The sequence below is a fragment of the Aspergillus neoniger genome (genome assembly GCF_003184625.1).
Source record: "Aspergillus neoniger CBS 115656 unplaced genomic scaffold BO87scaffold_16, whole genome shotgun sequence".
Classification (NCBI taxonomy): domain Eukaryota; kingdom Fungi; phylum Ascomycota; class Eurotiomycetes; order Eurotiales; family Aspergillaceae; genus Aspergillus; species Aspergillus neoniger.
The window spans coordinates 254,006-268,147 of NW_020291144.1; the positions used below are offsets into that span (position 1 = coordinate 254,006).

At 49.4% G+C, this 14,142-nt stretch overlaps 5 protein-coding genes across 5 annotated transcripts; 2 read left to right on the top strand and 3 right to left on the bottom strand.

The window, feature by feature from the left end:
- Positions 1 to 112: 112 nt before the first annotated feature.
- On the bottom strand, positions 113 to 2,383 carry BO87DRAFT_459088 (uncharacterized protein). Its single transcript, XM_025628923.1, has 2 exons — positions 2,058 to 2,383; positions 113 to 1,992 (listed from the first exon to the last, which is right to left on the bottom strand). The coding sequence occupies exons 1-2, from the start codon at positions 2,329 to 2,331 to the stop codon at positions 374 to 376; spliced, it is 1,893 nt and encodes a 630-aa protein (XP_025479702.1). The 5' UTR covers positions 2,332 to 2,383; the 3' UTR covers positions 113 to 373.
- A 4-nt stretch (positions 2,384 to 2,387) lies between these two features.
- On the bottom strand, positions 2,388 to 6,300 carry BO87DRAFT_376599 (tethering complex subunit PEP5). The gene is made up of 9 exons (XM_025623327.1): positions 5,879 to 6,300; positions 5,745 to 5,813; positions 5,378 to 5,674; positions 4,679 to 5,311; positions 4,398 to 4,631; positions 4,010 to 4,345; positions 3,458 to 3,958; positions 3,007 to 3,405; positions 2,388 to 2,957 (listed from the first exon to the last, which is right to left on the bottom strand). Exons 1-9 carry the CDS (start codon positions 6,044 to 6,046, stop codon positions 2,580 to 2,582), a joined length of 3,015 nt encoding a protein of 1,004 aa, XP_025479703.1. The 5' UTR covers positions 6,047 to 6,300; the 3' UTR covers positions 2,388 to 2,579.
- A 185-nt stretch (positions 6,301 to 6,485) lies between these two features.
- Positions 6,486 to 8,057, top strand: BO87DRAFT_396995 (kinase-like protein; the record flags this gene model as incomplete). The annotated part of the gene is made up of 6 exons (XM_025625276.1): positions 6,486 to 6,820; positions 6,869 to 7,197; positions 7,342 to 7,433; positions 7,483 to 7,575; positions 7,633 to 7,795; positions 7,870 to 8,057. The coding sequence occupies 6 exons, from the start codon at positions 6,486 to 6,488 to the stop codon at positions 8,055 to 8,057; spliced, it is 1,200 nt and encodes a 399-aa protein (XP_025479704.1).
- Positions 8,058 to 8,974: 917 nt separating this feature from the next.
- BO87DRAFT_459091 (uncharacterized protein) lies at positions 8,975 to 9,945 on the top strand (the record flags this gene model as incomplete). Its single annotated transcript, XM_025628924.1, has 2 exons — positions 8,975 to 9,339; positions 9,405 to 9,945. The coding sequence occupies 2 exons, from the start codon at positions 8,975 to 8,977 to the stop codon at positions 9,943 to 9,945; spliced, it is 906 nt and encodes a 301-aa protein (XP_025479705.1).
- A 299-nt stretch (positions 9,946 to 10,244) lies between these two features.
- On the bottom strand, positions 10,245 to 12,622 carry BO87DRAFT_358962 (uncharacterized protein). The gene has a single exon (XM_025621495.1). It carries the CDS (start codon positions 12,450 to 12,452, stop codon positions 10,419 to 10,421), a length of 2,034 nt encoding a protein of 677 aa, XP_025479706.1. The 5' UTR covers positions 12,453 to 12,622; the 3' UTR covers positions 10,245 to 10,418.
- Positions 12,623 to 14,142: the final 1,520 nt, after the last annotated feature.

The window sequence follows — 14,142 nt, forward strand, 5'->3', positions numbered from 1 at the left end:
ATCATACGCAGTGAGGTGCTTTAGAAAGAAGTGTTGGTCTGTACTTTCATTAGACTAGCCTTACAATTTGACTCATGCTATTGGCATGGCGCATGATGCTCGATAGACTTGTCCCTAGTATAGCATCACATCGCATGGCCCGATGAGCATAGAAAAGAAAAGTTGAACCCTTCAATCAACAAGTAAATCCACAACGCCAGATGGTATACCGCGCTACCGCGCTCCGCGCCGTCCATAGTTAATGCCCAGTAGTTACAATACACCCACGAGCCATCCGTTCCCACACGACAGAAATAATAATGATAAGCATAATGATGAAAATGATACTAAACCCCTCAATCACAAACCACAAACCGCTCACCCGTACAGCACATCACCGTCTGACAATCTTCAACAACGGCGCAATTCTCGCTCGCCGACTCAACCCAACCCGATAAGGTACTTTAGTCGTGGAAGATATGGGACTGTGCTTCGTTGGGCCTTTACTAGGTTTTAGGGGCGTAGAGGGTGCTGGATTCTGTTCTTGTTGGGGCTCGCTCATGTCCTCGTTCCCCTTCTCGGCCTCTTTCTCTTTCTCTTGAGGTGGTTGTTGGTCTGGTTCTTGCTGTGGTTTTGCGTCGTCATGTGGTGCTGAGTTGGGGTCAGGTACTGGGTTGTTTTCTTTATCTGATGGTTGCTGGGGATCTATAGCTGGTGCGGGAGCGGGTGGTTGTTCTTCGACTGGGTTCTTTCGTTTGCGGCCGCGCTTTTTGGGTGCTGGTGCCGGCTGTGGCTCGGGTTCTGGATCTGGGTTTTGGATTGTGGGAGTGGTCTCTTCATGTGCAGGGATGTTGCCGGGTTGTTGTGTTTCTGCTTCGGTTTGGGGGGTGATTGTTGTAGAGACTGGTCGTTCGTCTACCCAGATTACGTCGTCTTCGACGTCGGACTCGTATGTCTTTGTTAGGGTTATGGAGGTAGTTTTGCCGCGTTTGAGTTTCTTCTTTTTGGGCTCTTTGGCTTGTTTCTTTGGTGGGGGTGGGTCGGTGGTGTTTGTAGTGGTTTGGTGTTCTGTTGTTGTGAGGGGGTCGGTTGAGGTGGTGGTAGTTTCTGGAGGTATAGGGAATGCGGTGGTGTCGTTTGATATCAATCCTGGCTGGTCGTCGTCTTCATTACGTGGTGGCTTGGGGTTCTTTGGGGGTCTGCCTGGCTTGCGCTTTTCGGGTTTGTTATTGGTAGTGGTAGTGGTAGTGGTTGTCGCATCTTGGATTATAGTAGGGGTTTGGATCTGGGCTAGCTCATCGTCTTCGTCGTGCTCAGGGATGCTTTGTTTCTTCTTGCGGCATCGTTGTTTCTTCTCCGCCACGGGGATCTCGATGGTTACCGGCCCGTTGAGCTCATCGACGCTCTGGTGGGATTGCTGCACTGCATTGTCGCTTTTCGATCGGCCGGCTTTGGGGGATACCACGGAGGAGAATGGTTCTGTGTCGTGTGGGGAGAAGGGGACGGGTGGGACGGAGTTAGATCGCCGAGGGGATTTGTATGCGATCTCGGTGTCGACGGTGCCGGTTGGATGGGTAGGGATGTTAGTCTCTGGGTCAAAGCTGCCTGATGGGCGGAGAGACGATTCGAACATGTTGTAGGATGCGCCTGTCGTAACCGAGTAGTTGAAGCTCGTATGATCACTGGGCTGCGCGGTTGGCTCGTGGGTATATAGGTTCGCTGCGTCAAGCGGGTGCTGTCCCGTTCCGTAGGGCAGAGTGTCGGATATATCAGGCTGCGCTTCAGTATATAGTGGCGGTTGTTCCGAGTAGCCATGGGGGTGCTCATTAGGAACTAAGGCGATATCGTCATGCGGGGGGAATTCTGCAGCAAGTTGTTCCTGAACAACTGCCGATTCCGTCTGCGCGGTGTCCATGTCACCGGTGTACTGGTACCCAGATTGTTCAGTATAGTGTGCTTCATCATCGTCAAATAGTCGTTGCTGTGCAATTCCGATCTCCGTCATCATTGACCCTATGGATGTAGGTATGCTTGTCAGTGGTCGAACAATCCAATCATGGACTTGGCGTATCCCTCACCAATCGATCCGCCCCCCGCATCGGCCGGTATCCATCGAGATTCTCTTCGTTGCTGGGAGGATGAGATCCCATAATTTGCGGATTCTTGCGATTGCAGGAATTGATCGAAATTGACATTCATGTGCGAGTCATGGCTGGTCTGATGGGCTTGATAATGTCCTGAACCCGCCCGGATGTCAAGGTCTGTGTTATCGACTCTGGGTCGAGGGGAGATGGGCCCCGCCAAAGGATCGTCTTCATCGTCCGAGTCCTGAATCACACGGCTAGAGGACATTGGACCGGTCTAGTTATACGTCTGGAAGATAGAATTGAAGGAACACGCGATCTGGTATCATTTAAGGCTATGAGTGTGGCTGATGGTTCACTCGCGTCCCGCAAATCCGGGGGCGGAGCGACGCGAAAGCACGTGCTGATAAGCATTTGGTGCCTGAGGTATAAGTTCTTAGAAAGCGGGCAGAACAAGAACAGAAAACAACATGATGCATCTACATAAAGGTATCTTCCAGTTCATTACATGCCTCATCATTCCATAGTACTTTGGGGTCGCATCACACCCCGCCCGAAAAACTCGCTGACCACCCCAAATCGGTCCTTGGAGCGTTGCAATTCACCCTTGAACAGATCGTGCTGGTCTGCAGACTCGACCTGTCTCTTCCGAATGGCTTTGATAGTGGAGTTCTGCGGTGCGCAAGCAGGACATTCAGCGTCTTCGTCCACTCGGTTCAGACACCGTTGGTGGAATGAATGCTTGCAAAGGAAGTGCACTGTAGGAAGGTCCAGGGCGCCGCCACAGGACATGCACCGACGGGCCTGGAAGACAACAGGCTTGCTACCCAGTTGTTCAAGCTCCTTCCTCTTGTTCTCCGTTTCGGTGCTGTAGCTTGATATCAGGCGGCGGTTCTACATTATCGTTAGATTGAGGAAGTCAACGAATGCGAAGGCAACCAACAGTAGAGATCTCCTTTCGTTCCCGCTCAATGTTGTCACTGAGGTACTTCTTCAAGCGACCCATTGTGACAACTGCATTGTTGCTCAGAGTCTGAATAACCTGAAGTGGTGTCATAAGTCCTCCCTCGTCAATCTTCTTAAGCACGGCGTCCAATTCATCGCCAGCTTCCTCCAGAATTTGCGGGCTCGAGGCGAAGTACGTAAGTGCATCCACATATAGCTGAGGTTTCTCGGGGCCATATCTCTTCAACGCTTTGATGGCACCCTGAGTATCCTTCGCGGAGGTGAACGACCTGAAGATGTCTGACAAGAGGCCTTCTTGCTCCCGTACGAGCGTGGAGCCCTCACGGAAGCCAGAAAGATCAGAAAGCAGAAGCACACTCGACGTGGAGATTGGTATCTAAGCGGATATTAGCAAACCTCAGCAGAAAGGAACAAGTGAGTCTCCTTACATCCTTGCCTTCAATAAGCTTCTTTGCTTTGTCCTCCCATTCAACCTTCTGCGCGGCATCTTTCTGTCGACTTGCAGTATCCAGGTACATTTCAAAGAGAGTCGTGTAGAGGTCTATCTTATCGTCCTCTTTCAAGTTATCCTGCTGAATGAGAGCTTCCAGGAAAGAGATGAACTCATCCGGATGGCCCACGAACGCCGAAAATGCTGTTCTTGGTTTGGGTATCTGATACACCACCAACTCCTCGGTAGCCTTGTCTTCGACGGGCGGTGCTTCTACTTCCGGTTTTGAGCCCGCGCTAGCGTTGATCAACGACAAGGGGAGGAAAGCAGCTAAGCTCTGCAAAGTACTGGTCGGCTGTGCTTGGGGTTCCATGGACGGCGCTTCGACCTCGGTCTTCGGAGTATATTGGCCCTTATAGTACTTGATGAAAAGCTCTGTGGTTTTATCAGGGCAGTTGGATAGCAGTACTCGGGCATATTTCATTAGATTGTGGTAGGCCTGGACTTGTCAGTGATCAAAGTAGGGTCGAATCGATGAGAGTGCACGAACCAATTCCGGGTCTAACCTCCAGATATACTCGACAGCTTCCGCATACTTCTTGGAGTCCTCGATCAGGATATCAACCACCATATCATTTTCGCCATACTTTGTAGCCAAGTACGCCGCTTGCTCATAGTAGCCACCTTGCCTGCACATAGCGATTGCAGTTTCCAGATCAAACTTCAGCTCACCAGGAGCTTTGATGAACGCATCAAGTTTTCCAGTATCCTTCAACTTTGCGTAACAGTTGAGGAGCAGGGTGGTGTGATCCACCGTGGCCCGATCATGATCGTGAAGCTCTTCAAGGTACTCGATAAGATTATGTATCCGTTGTGTGTCCAGGTACTATGCAATCATTAGCGACAATTCCCTCTAGAAATAGTGCGGAATATCCAACCTTGCGAATGACCTGAGAAGGTTCCGTGTTATCGATCGCTCGAAGGTATTGTTGCATGGCCGTGTCGTAGTCGCCTCTTTGATACAGGAAATCACCGTATTTCCGGTAGATCGCATTTTGCTGGAGTGTATCAACACCGGTCTTTTGTGCTAAGTTTATCGCTAAGATGTATAGATTGCGCTGGTACAGAATTTCGAGCTTCTGCTGGAGGCTTTTCTCACGATACCGATACAGCTGATTCGTGTAAGCCATAGCTATGACACTCAATGATATGAACATACCTTTCCATCTGTAGTGAGGAGAAACAAATCGCCCCATTCAACGAAGATGTTCTTCACGGAAGAGACGAGGGACTCGGAGTGCGCGATGAACTTCAAATCAGTATCGAGCAGGGTGAATGTGGTTGTCTTGAAGATGTCGTCTGCCTGCCCGACGCCAATGTTTCGCAGAGTGTCAGGCTTGCTGGTCGTATCTCTAGGTGGGCAAACCAGAGCCACATAGTCCTTGAAAGTGGTGACGGAGTCTTTACGACTCTCAAAGGCGTAACTCGGGCCTCGGCCATGTGGTCCATACGTATATATCGCATCCTCCCGGGCGACAAGAACATCGCCCGTGTCTCTATCCAAGCTTAGGCAGCCAACAGCACATCCCATATCATCGAGTACGCGAGCCGGTTGTCCCTGCCCCCTTCCTGAGATAACCAGGGCCAGGATGCGATTCGTAGTCGAAATGTACAATGTCGATACGGGGCCACTCTGCACCTCCAGTCCCGTTATTGGCTCCTCCGATTCAAACACAATCCGCTGTCGGGCGCCGCGGTCGTGGATCAGATCACCACGAATAATTGTAACGGATCCGTTCGCGAAACCAACTGCCACCTGCGACAAATCATCGAGCGCCGCGAAAGCAGATACCTGCCCGGTGTTTATTTAGTATCAAGCCGACAAAGAGGGTAGCGCGTTGCGAGCTATTATACGTACGGGAAACATCCGTCTGGCGTTCTGGACATGGGTCGTCGATAGGCATCGAGGGGCACCGGTCTTCTTTTCGGACTTGTCGAGGGCCCAGACCTTCAGAGCTGCCTCACTGGGGAGATCCTCCGCTATTGTTACCAACAATGAGGTCCCTTCTATCTGCTTGATGTGCGCGATCGATCCAGTCTCCGATGCCCTGAATGACCGGACAAGCTTGAAGTTCGTCGAGATGATATGGACAAAGCCATCGCTGGAGCCGAGGAAGATGTTCGCAGAGCCGGTGGAAAGGGAGATAATATCAGACTAGAGCCATTCCGAAGGTAAGTGTGAGCGCGACGGACTTGTGTAGCGGAGAGGCCAAGGGAGGGGGTACATTGAAGATCGAGGAGCTCTCCTCCGGCAGCTTCACTGCGGAGACGTCGAAGAAGTTGAACGCTTTCCACTAGTTCCACGTGAGTCGGGTTAGTTGAGACCCAATCGCATTCAGCATAGAATGTATTTCCTTACTGATGTCAACGCCATCTGGACGTGGCCCACCCGTGGACCAACGACAACGATAGCAAGGATGCGATGAGAAGCAAGCTGCGGTGACCGTTCGGCGGAGATGCTGGCAGTGGATGAACTCCGCCGCACTAGCGCCGCCTTAGTGTCTCCGTCTCCGTCTTCCGACGTCATCAAACCTATCTAGTATGAAAACAATCTATCATTTCAGCAGAAATCACAAATGCTTTCTGGCCTGGTAAATTCGATTACAATTTTTACCTGAGAATTTGAATTGTAATGTCTTTCGAAGGGCCGCAGGATAAGAGCGAATGATTAGTCCGGCTTTCTGAAAAAGGTAGAATGCCAGTGATACTAGCTGAGTACTAGATAGAATATATCATATCACCAGACGGAGTTTCGAAGTATAGTAGAACATTCAACTCGACTGAACAAATGGAGCTGAGTCAACCAAAAAGCAAATTGTCCCTGAGGAATCCCACGACTACTATTCTTATGTTTGTAGAAGTCATTGTGGCTGACAAATGGTGATATATCCAGCCAAGCATGTGACATCCGAATTCGGTCAAAACAAACCCCAGGAAGCATGAATTAACTTAACCACCAACCCACCATGGAGCCAAGGCAACAATTCTACCGGCTATGCAAACAGTACCACTCATCTGTTTGCATACCAAATTATTTATCAATTGCAAGAATATCATATATAAGGCCATGCGCGCGCCCCATAACTGATCTTCGGTCCCGCTCAGAACCCCGAGTCTTCCCCAGTTCTGGATGGGAGAACATCGAACCTTCTTTTCTGGTTGAAGAAGAAAATATTCCAACTTATAAACCCAAAAGTTTGTATCCAGTTCATATTGGTGAAGTTTTTCATCATCGGTATCAGGTGGTTGGCAAGCTTGGCTATGGATCAACTGCGACTGTGTGGTTATGCCGTGATCTACCGTAGGCCTACTGATTGATCATTTCTTGAACTTAATCTCATCGAGATAGGGGCCATTGTCATGTAGCACTGAAAGTTTACATCACCTCAACATCCGTCTCTCAGAGAATTGAGATTTACAACCACCTAAAAACAATACAGTCCGATCACGCAGGCCAATCATGTCTGCGATCGTTGATTGACACCTTTCAGGTTCAGAATCCTGATGGGCATAGATATCATACATGCCTGGTGCATCCGCCACTGGGCATGAGTCTCGACCAGCTCACACCACTCCTCCCTAGTAAGGTCATGAGCAGCTTTATGGTGAGAACAACTATGCGAAATATCCTCGCGGCTCTAGACTTCCTTCATACCGAAGCACAAGTCATACATACAGGTCAGTAACTCAGTTTCTTACACGAGCTATTAACCTGCTACGGTTGGACTTGCTCTTGGCCAAAATTGACTGGTTCTCAAGACATCCAACCGAATAATATTCTTCTTGGTATCAAAGATACTTCAATCTTATCGCGTTTTGAAGAAGCGGAGGTTGAAGGTCCTGTACTCCGAAAGTCTCATTCAGATCGTACAATCTACGTCTCACGACCTCTCCCTATTTCCTTTGGCACCCCTGTGCTCTGTGACTTGGGAGAGGGTCGATTGGGGGGTAGACAATCAAAAGGGTGACATCATGCCTGATATCTATCGCGCACCGGAAGTCATCCTGAATATGAACTGGGACAGCAAAGTTGACATTTGGAACGTCGGGATGGTGGTAAGTGACTTGTTGGCTTGGTACCGGTTTTTGATGGAAGGCTGAGAGCGGCCGAAGATTTGGGATCTTTTCGAACATCGTCATCTTTTCAAGGCCCGAAATGACGAGGGAAAGCTAGATGATGGGCAGCATTTAGCAGAGATGCAAGCTGTTCTAGGAAGGCCTCCTGCAGAGTTTCTCGCTCGAAGCGCGAGGTCGCCCCAATTTTGGGATGCCAACGGTTTGTACAACCCTCCCATGTTTGAAGCCATCATGTGAATGCACTAGAAGTAGTAACGCCCTTTATCCTTCTAGTCCAATGGAAAGGTGAAGTTCCGATTCCGGATTACGATCTCGAGACTCTGAAAGAAAGACTTGAAGACAGCGAAAAGGAAGACTTTTTGCGATTTCTCAGGCGCATGCTTTGCTGGTTGCCGGAAGAAAGAGCTACTGCGAAAGAGCTGTTGTTTGATCCTTGGTTGATGCATGGCCGTTTCAAATAAACCATGTCTAGCGCTTCTTTGTCTTTTTTGACCTTTGTATGTACCTGTTTTCTTTGTGGCCTCTAGGTTGGTCGAGAGTAGCCCTGTTCAGACCACTTAAATGAGTATATTGGTCGTAAATATGACTAGTACCGAACGATATCCGCTGGTAGCTTCGTATGCATGCCAAATGTACGGCTGAGCCAAACGCACCAACCCCAATCCAGAATGTTATATCAGCGAATGTATGCCACAGCAATGCAAAACAGTATATATTGTATCCTACATGGAAGATAACATGACTAGGATAAAGTGTAAGTCTTATCTCCATTGCTTCCCTGTATCACTTCATAATGAAGGTGGAAACCAGGTATCATGCTGGAAGGAAATCCCCGCTGTACAGCACCAGAGGGGCAAGTCCACCATTCTCCATCCATCTTTCTCACCTTTCCTGATCCTCGTGCGAATAAAAGTCCTGTATTTAATTACTCTTTGTCATTAGTCTTTTCGTTTCTGAAGTTGCCATGGCTCCTCATGAGGTTGTAAGGCAATGATTTCACTTTCAGTTTCCTTAGGCGGCAGTTGCCAGTCACTGTTCTCCATTAACCGACGAGTACAACAGCAATCGCATATGGAGGTGAACAGTATATACGCTAGTCTCCCAAAGCTGGGTATATAAATAGTAAGAGGGCTGTCCCAATAATTCCTTAGATGCCCTCATTGCCAGTGTTAACTCGACAGCCATATTATCCGCCAGCAGAGTTTTGCATGCCCTGCCCAGCAGCTGACAGAGCATCGAAGCAACTGTGATTGTGTTTCGTCAGTATAGACTTGGAATCATACCATTGCCATCCAGGCATTCACTGATACTGATAACTGGAACATCATCCTGCAACTCTCATAGCCGAGAGACATCTTCCAATCACCATCTAAGCACAATGTCTTCAAACTCTCATACGGCTATCCAGATTCTCGACAAGCTCTACGAGCATGTCATGAAACTCCGAACCAGCGTGCCCAAGAACGGCCAAATGGATCTTCACAATCTAAACAATGTCGAACACGTGATGAACTTTGATTTCGAGCACTTGAATGAGAAGAAAGCGGTTCCCCCTCTCTACTTCGAACCCATGCAGTCCTCCGAATTGAAGCAATTCCCACCTGATCCTGCCAAAGTGCGCAGGTTCTTCGACATAGCCGAGCATGGCAGCCAAGTTCCCAGCTGTTGCCGCCAGATCTCCGACCTTATCTCCGACTATGCAACCCGTAAAGCAGTGTCTCACCAACATCTTCAGATAGTCGAGTAAGTCAGTCTCTCTCAATTGACTTGGATAGCTTTACCCCCAACTAACAGAGCATCTATATCAGAGCACCCGACAGTACCTTCTACCTAGAAGCGAGCCTCTCAGGGCCATACGGTAAAAGAGGATGGTGGCAAGTTTGCTATGTGCTAGAGCCAGAGCCCGTTAACGGAAAATGCTACCCCCATCTAGCCCTCCACCTCCTCGATCACACGGCAGTAGCTCACGACGACTCAATTCTCTACTCCGAGTTCAGCGCATTGGTTAGTGCCATGCGAGGACGTGCACTTCAACCGAAGGTAGATTCCGAGTCGGAACGGGAAGAGCTTTACGACCATGAAGACGCCGGGGAAGAATATAAAGAGTTTTTACCCCAGCCATGCAAAGTCATGTTCCCTGATGAGGAAATATTTCCTGTTCTGCTCATTTCTTGTGTCCTTCCACAACATGCCAGAATCTTCGCTGCATGTATGTACCAGGGGAAGCTGGTGATTAGACAGTCGAAGCTTTACAGCTTTGAATGGAGGGATAAGGCGCCGGTGGAGTTATTTACTCGGGTTTTCTTCAGTAAGCCGGTGGATACTAAGGGCGAGACTGGTCTTTGTTAGAGACTTGTTGCGCTGGAGTAAATACCTTTTTTTTCTGTGAAAGGTATAGTGGCTCTCGGCGCCTCATCTCGAATTTTTTCATCATCAGTTGCAAGAACCGGAAGACTTGACTCTTTTACAAATTAAGAATCGATCATACTGACTTTATATGCGATATCCAAGACTGTTTGGACAAGCTTCTATTTAGTAGCAGGAGTTTATCCTCTATTAATCGACTAATGCACAAGCGAAGCATGTGATTATCCATATGGGAAACCATCTATGTACCTAGTATATACAAGGATATCAAGTCGCGCTACCCCAAGTAAAATAGAAGACTGTCCAAACTGAAGCGACCTAGTGTAAAGCTAGGGCATAAAGGCATGTAACAAAGATGACCACGAAGACATATATTTACCCACCCCTTCCTAATAAAAACTCCATCGAAGAAAAAAGCCCACTACGCCTGCTATGCATGTAACAATCTCCGTCCTTCACCTATCCAACGTTACTGCCGAGCGGCTAATCCCCGCCGAAGATGACGGTCTCGACTTGGCGCTGCTCTTGCACTGCTGGATTTCATGATTGATGTCGAAGCTCTGCTGTAACCAGCTCCCCGCGTCGGCAATCGCCTGGCTTAGGTTAAAGCTGTCCGGGCCAGGGGCGACACCTTGGCCGTCTTGGATGGTGGTAGGATGGGAGTTTGACAAAGCCATTGGCAATGCGCTGCCTTGTTGGGTGTCGTCTGGGGTTTGTTGTTGGGCAGCAGGGGATTTGAGCGGAAGGATGGTCGGGTCTTCGTCTTCGTCTTCATCCTCGTCCTCGTCTTCCGATTCCGAGGATAATGGTGAGCCTGTGTTAGGGGTGGCAGTCCCCCGATCTATCCTACTCGACGATGGCATCTGGGGAGAAATGAATCGAGACCTGGCTTTCTTTTCTGTGCTAATGGTGAAGGGTGTAACGGCATCGATGATGCATTGAGTGCTCATTGGCATATGTGCAGTTCCTGGAGGTCTGGCTCGGGAGTATTTACCAACTCTGCTGGTGTTCATTCTATGAAAGGGGGTAATGTCGTTGGCGGGTGATGAAGGTTGGTTGTGAGTTTCTCCTGGGTTGGGAACTTGGCTCTCCAGATCATTTTGGAAGGATTTCTGCGCGTGCAAGAGCGCTGCCTGTGTGTTGAACTGTGGGTCCGGAATGGTGTCGTTATCGCATTCTGAATTGGGCTTCGCCGCGGAGATCGTTTGCAGTGAGGTGACATTTTCAGCCAGAGCTGGATTTACCGGCACTCGCTGGGCAGAGGGGTATTTATCGCTGATATTGACACCTTCAGCGGTGGTGGTTGATGATACTTTCCGTGACTGAGAGTTTCCCGGGTGATCAACATTACCAGAGCGTTCGGATACGTTTGGATTGTGCAAATTGTCTTCGGTCATATGCACATCGGCTTCAACGGCCTGCATTGAAGTCGTGTTTGGAGGTACTGGTGCTGGTTGACTTGAGACCCGGCTGTCTTCGACAACAGTTGTCTGGTGAGAGACCTGTTCATTATCTGCGTGCACCGGGACTGGCGAGGTGGTGCTATGTTCCGGATCAGCGGAGCGCTTCCTACGACGAAATTCAAACTTCGATAGGTGGGAAGTTGACGAAAGTACACAAATCGAGTTCTCGAGGTCCTCCATCTCTGATCGGACACCAGGGTGTCTGCTGGTGAGTTGAGCTTTGACACTGTCCGGCACACGACTGTCAAAGGTAGTCTCGTCTCGAGAGCCTGTACTTGCTCTTATAAGATTCTTCGTTGTGACTCGATAATCTGTGCCCGGAACTTGTATTGTGTAATGCCCTCCTTCCCGATATCTAGACGATATCGTAGTTGTAGGAGAAGTGGGTGGATCGACTTTCCGGAAGTTGATTTCTGCACGGTCCCTCTTCAGCCAGCTTTGCTCTGTATGCTGGAATGGGGTCAACGCATCCGAGTGTCCACTTGTCTCAATTGTCCTCTTGCGCAGTGCGACTGGCTTTGGTGTATTGTTCGAGCTTGATGTCCGACCACGGCTATCTCGTGGCCGTTTGGACGACGGTGCCCCCGTAGTGCCACCTTGAGACTCTCTTTTCTTCGTGGAATATGATGGGTCGGTAAGAGGAACAGCAGACTTCGAGCGAGATATGCCTAGCGATTCGCGGTATAGGGGCCGTTTCTGCGGGACTGTCTCTGGGATAATAGGTCTTTCCGAATGTTCCAAATGCTTCCCTCCCGTCCGTACATGGCTGCCGGCCTTTTGCCTGTCTTTCCTCCAGGGGTTGGTCCATCCGTTGTCCAAGGGCCCGCGAAGTGAAGCGGACAAGATGAAAAGTGGGGTGCCATGGCAATAGGCCTGGGCCAGCTCCTCTATGCGCTGATCCCGAGCAGCCCGGTCGCCTTCATCTAGATCATCGTCGGAAGCGATAAGGGGATCGGAGTCGAGGTCTGGCGGGGAAGGCGAGATTGTTTCCAAGGAGAGCGGGGAAGCGGGTTGACGGAGTGGCATCGGGGAGACAGCGGTGATGGATCGGGGAAGAGGAGGGTGAGGATTGCAGGGGTGCAGCAGTCGGGGGCTGACTGCATCTGAGCTTGAGCAAAGAGGAATGTGGCGGATAGATCCTCATATCTTCTGGAGCAGGCAGATGTCAAATGTCAGGCATCATCAGCAGCATCGTGCATGATCCAAGTTGGACCGATGCGGTCAAGATCGATTCGCGGGCAAAAACCACTTAACGCGTCCACCGGCGCGGCTACCCCAGCAACGGAGCTGCTTTTCTACTTTCATCATTGACTGGGTGTTTACTTGGTATTATTCTTATTATAAGATGTTTGGCTGGCTACAGATGATATACAGCTCATTGTTCGGTTCGATTTACAAGCCAGTGCGACTGAAACAAATGGTTGACCCCCTTAGCACTTACTACTCGATTACCGTCTTGGATAGGGAAAGTGATCTCCACTCCTGTCTAATATTGAGGCTAGTCTGGCATGCGACTGCAGAATTTGTCGCCGCAATTGCAGATCTAAGTATAGTCGATGCGGTATACCGAGGCTGACAATGGTTGTCGGTGACAAACTTGGAGATGAATTCGCTGTTCGCTGTCACCGACAAGGCTGGTTACTACTCCCTGGATCCAGAGGCTGGGGACGGAATATTGGAACTTTGTAGATGACCACACCGTTGTGAACAGGCTCCGTGATAGAGGAGAAGGCTGACTATGCGAGCCAAGCTGGAACTGGTATGGTCCTCGTAGACTTTCGATTACGGAGGATTTATCCGCTCTATACCGGCAGAGGCGGTCGTGAGTTCTGCTTATTTTCGTGTTGTATACTATAAGTCACTCGCAATGAGGCTTAGACAGTGTTCTTCTTCGTATGTCATCGTGGCCGTTCTCCCTGGAGGACACGTACATTCATCTCCTCAACCCCAGCCCATTGGTGAAACTACTCCATACTCATCGCAAGGTCTTCCAGTTCGGGCCAGCCAAAGGATTTGGCGAGAATACGACTCCGCACGGAGCAAGGGTGTGGCGGTAGTAGCTTATCCTGGAACTGAAAAGCCCCCCTATTTAGGTAGATTTTAGTTGCACGGGGATCGGGGGCTAGTACAACAAACAAATCTTGCCTCAGATCCAAGGTAGCCTCGATGGGGTCGGGAATCCTCGAATCGGTCCCCAATTCGGTCGTATTCGTTCCGTTGCCCAGACTAGAGGATACTGTGTGGTGAGTATCCCAACCCCAGTTATAATTAATACACTAACATATCCGATTTGTGTGTGTGCGCGCGTTATTATGCAAATGCGATCATAAAATAGTGAACGATTATGATTTGCAAGCTAAGATGAGAAAAGGATGATTTGGGGATGGTCCGGCAAAGCCGACGATCATCCATGGGCTGGTTGGGAGGAAGAGAGAGGAGCCGGTGGAGAAACAAGAAGAAAAAAAAAAAAAAGTAAGAAAGAAAGAAAAAAGGGAACCCCTGGCCAACAGAAAGTGGATCCTTCGCACGACTGACATCAACCCGCTCAACTCTCTCTCACTCTCACTCTCACACTCTCCTCGCTGTCGCTCTCCTCCAGCCTGTCTTTTTTCCCCCTTCTCCCGTCCAATTTCTCACTTCTTTTTTTTCTTTTCTCTATTTATTCGCTTTGTCGTCTTCTTTTTTTTTTTGTAATACTATTTGTCTTGGGGTTTTA

What these genes read in the sequence shown, in the direction of transcription:
- BO87DRAFT_358962 (XM_025621495.1), bottom strand. Translation starts at nt 12,452, where the DNA reads ATGCCACTCCGTCAACCCGCTTCCCCGCTCTCCTTGGAAACAATCTCG.
- BO87DRAFT_459088 (XM_025628923.1), bottom strand. Translation starts at nt 2,331, where the DNA reads ATGTCCTCTAGCCGTGTGATTCAGGACTCGGACGATGAAGACGATCCT. An exon ending in TGCGGGGGGCGGATCGATTG is followed by an intron (nt 1,993 to 2,057) that starts GTGAGGGATACG and finishes CTACATCCATAG; the next exon opens with GGTCAATGATGACGGAGATC.
- BO87DRAFT_376599 (XM_025623327.1), bottom strand. Translation starts at nt 6,046, where the DNA reads ATGACGTCGGAAGACGGAGACGGAGACACTAAGGCGGCGCTAGTGCGG. An exon ending in TCCAGATGGCGTTGACATCA is followed by an intron (nt 5,814 to 5,878) that starts GTAAGGAAATAC and finishes ACGTGGAACTAG; the next exon opens with TGGAAAGCGTTCAACTTCTT. An exon ending in TCCTCACTACAGATGGAAAG is followed by an intron (nt 4,632 to 4,678) that starts GTATGTTCATAT and finishes TACACGAATCAG; the next exon opens with CTGTATCGGTATCGTGAGAA.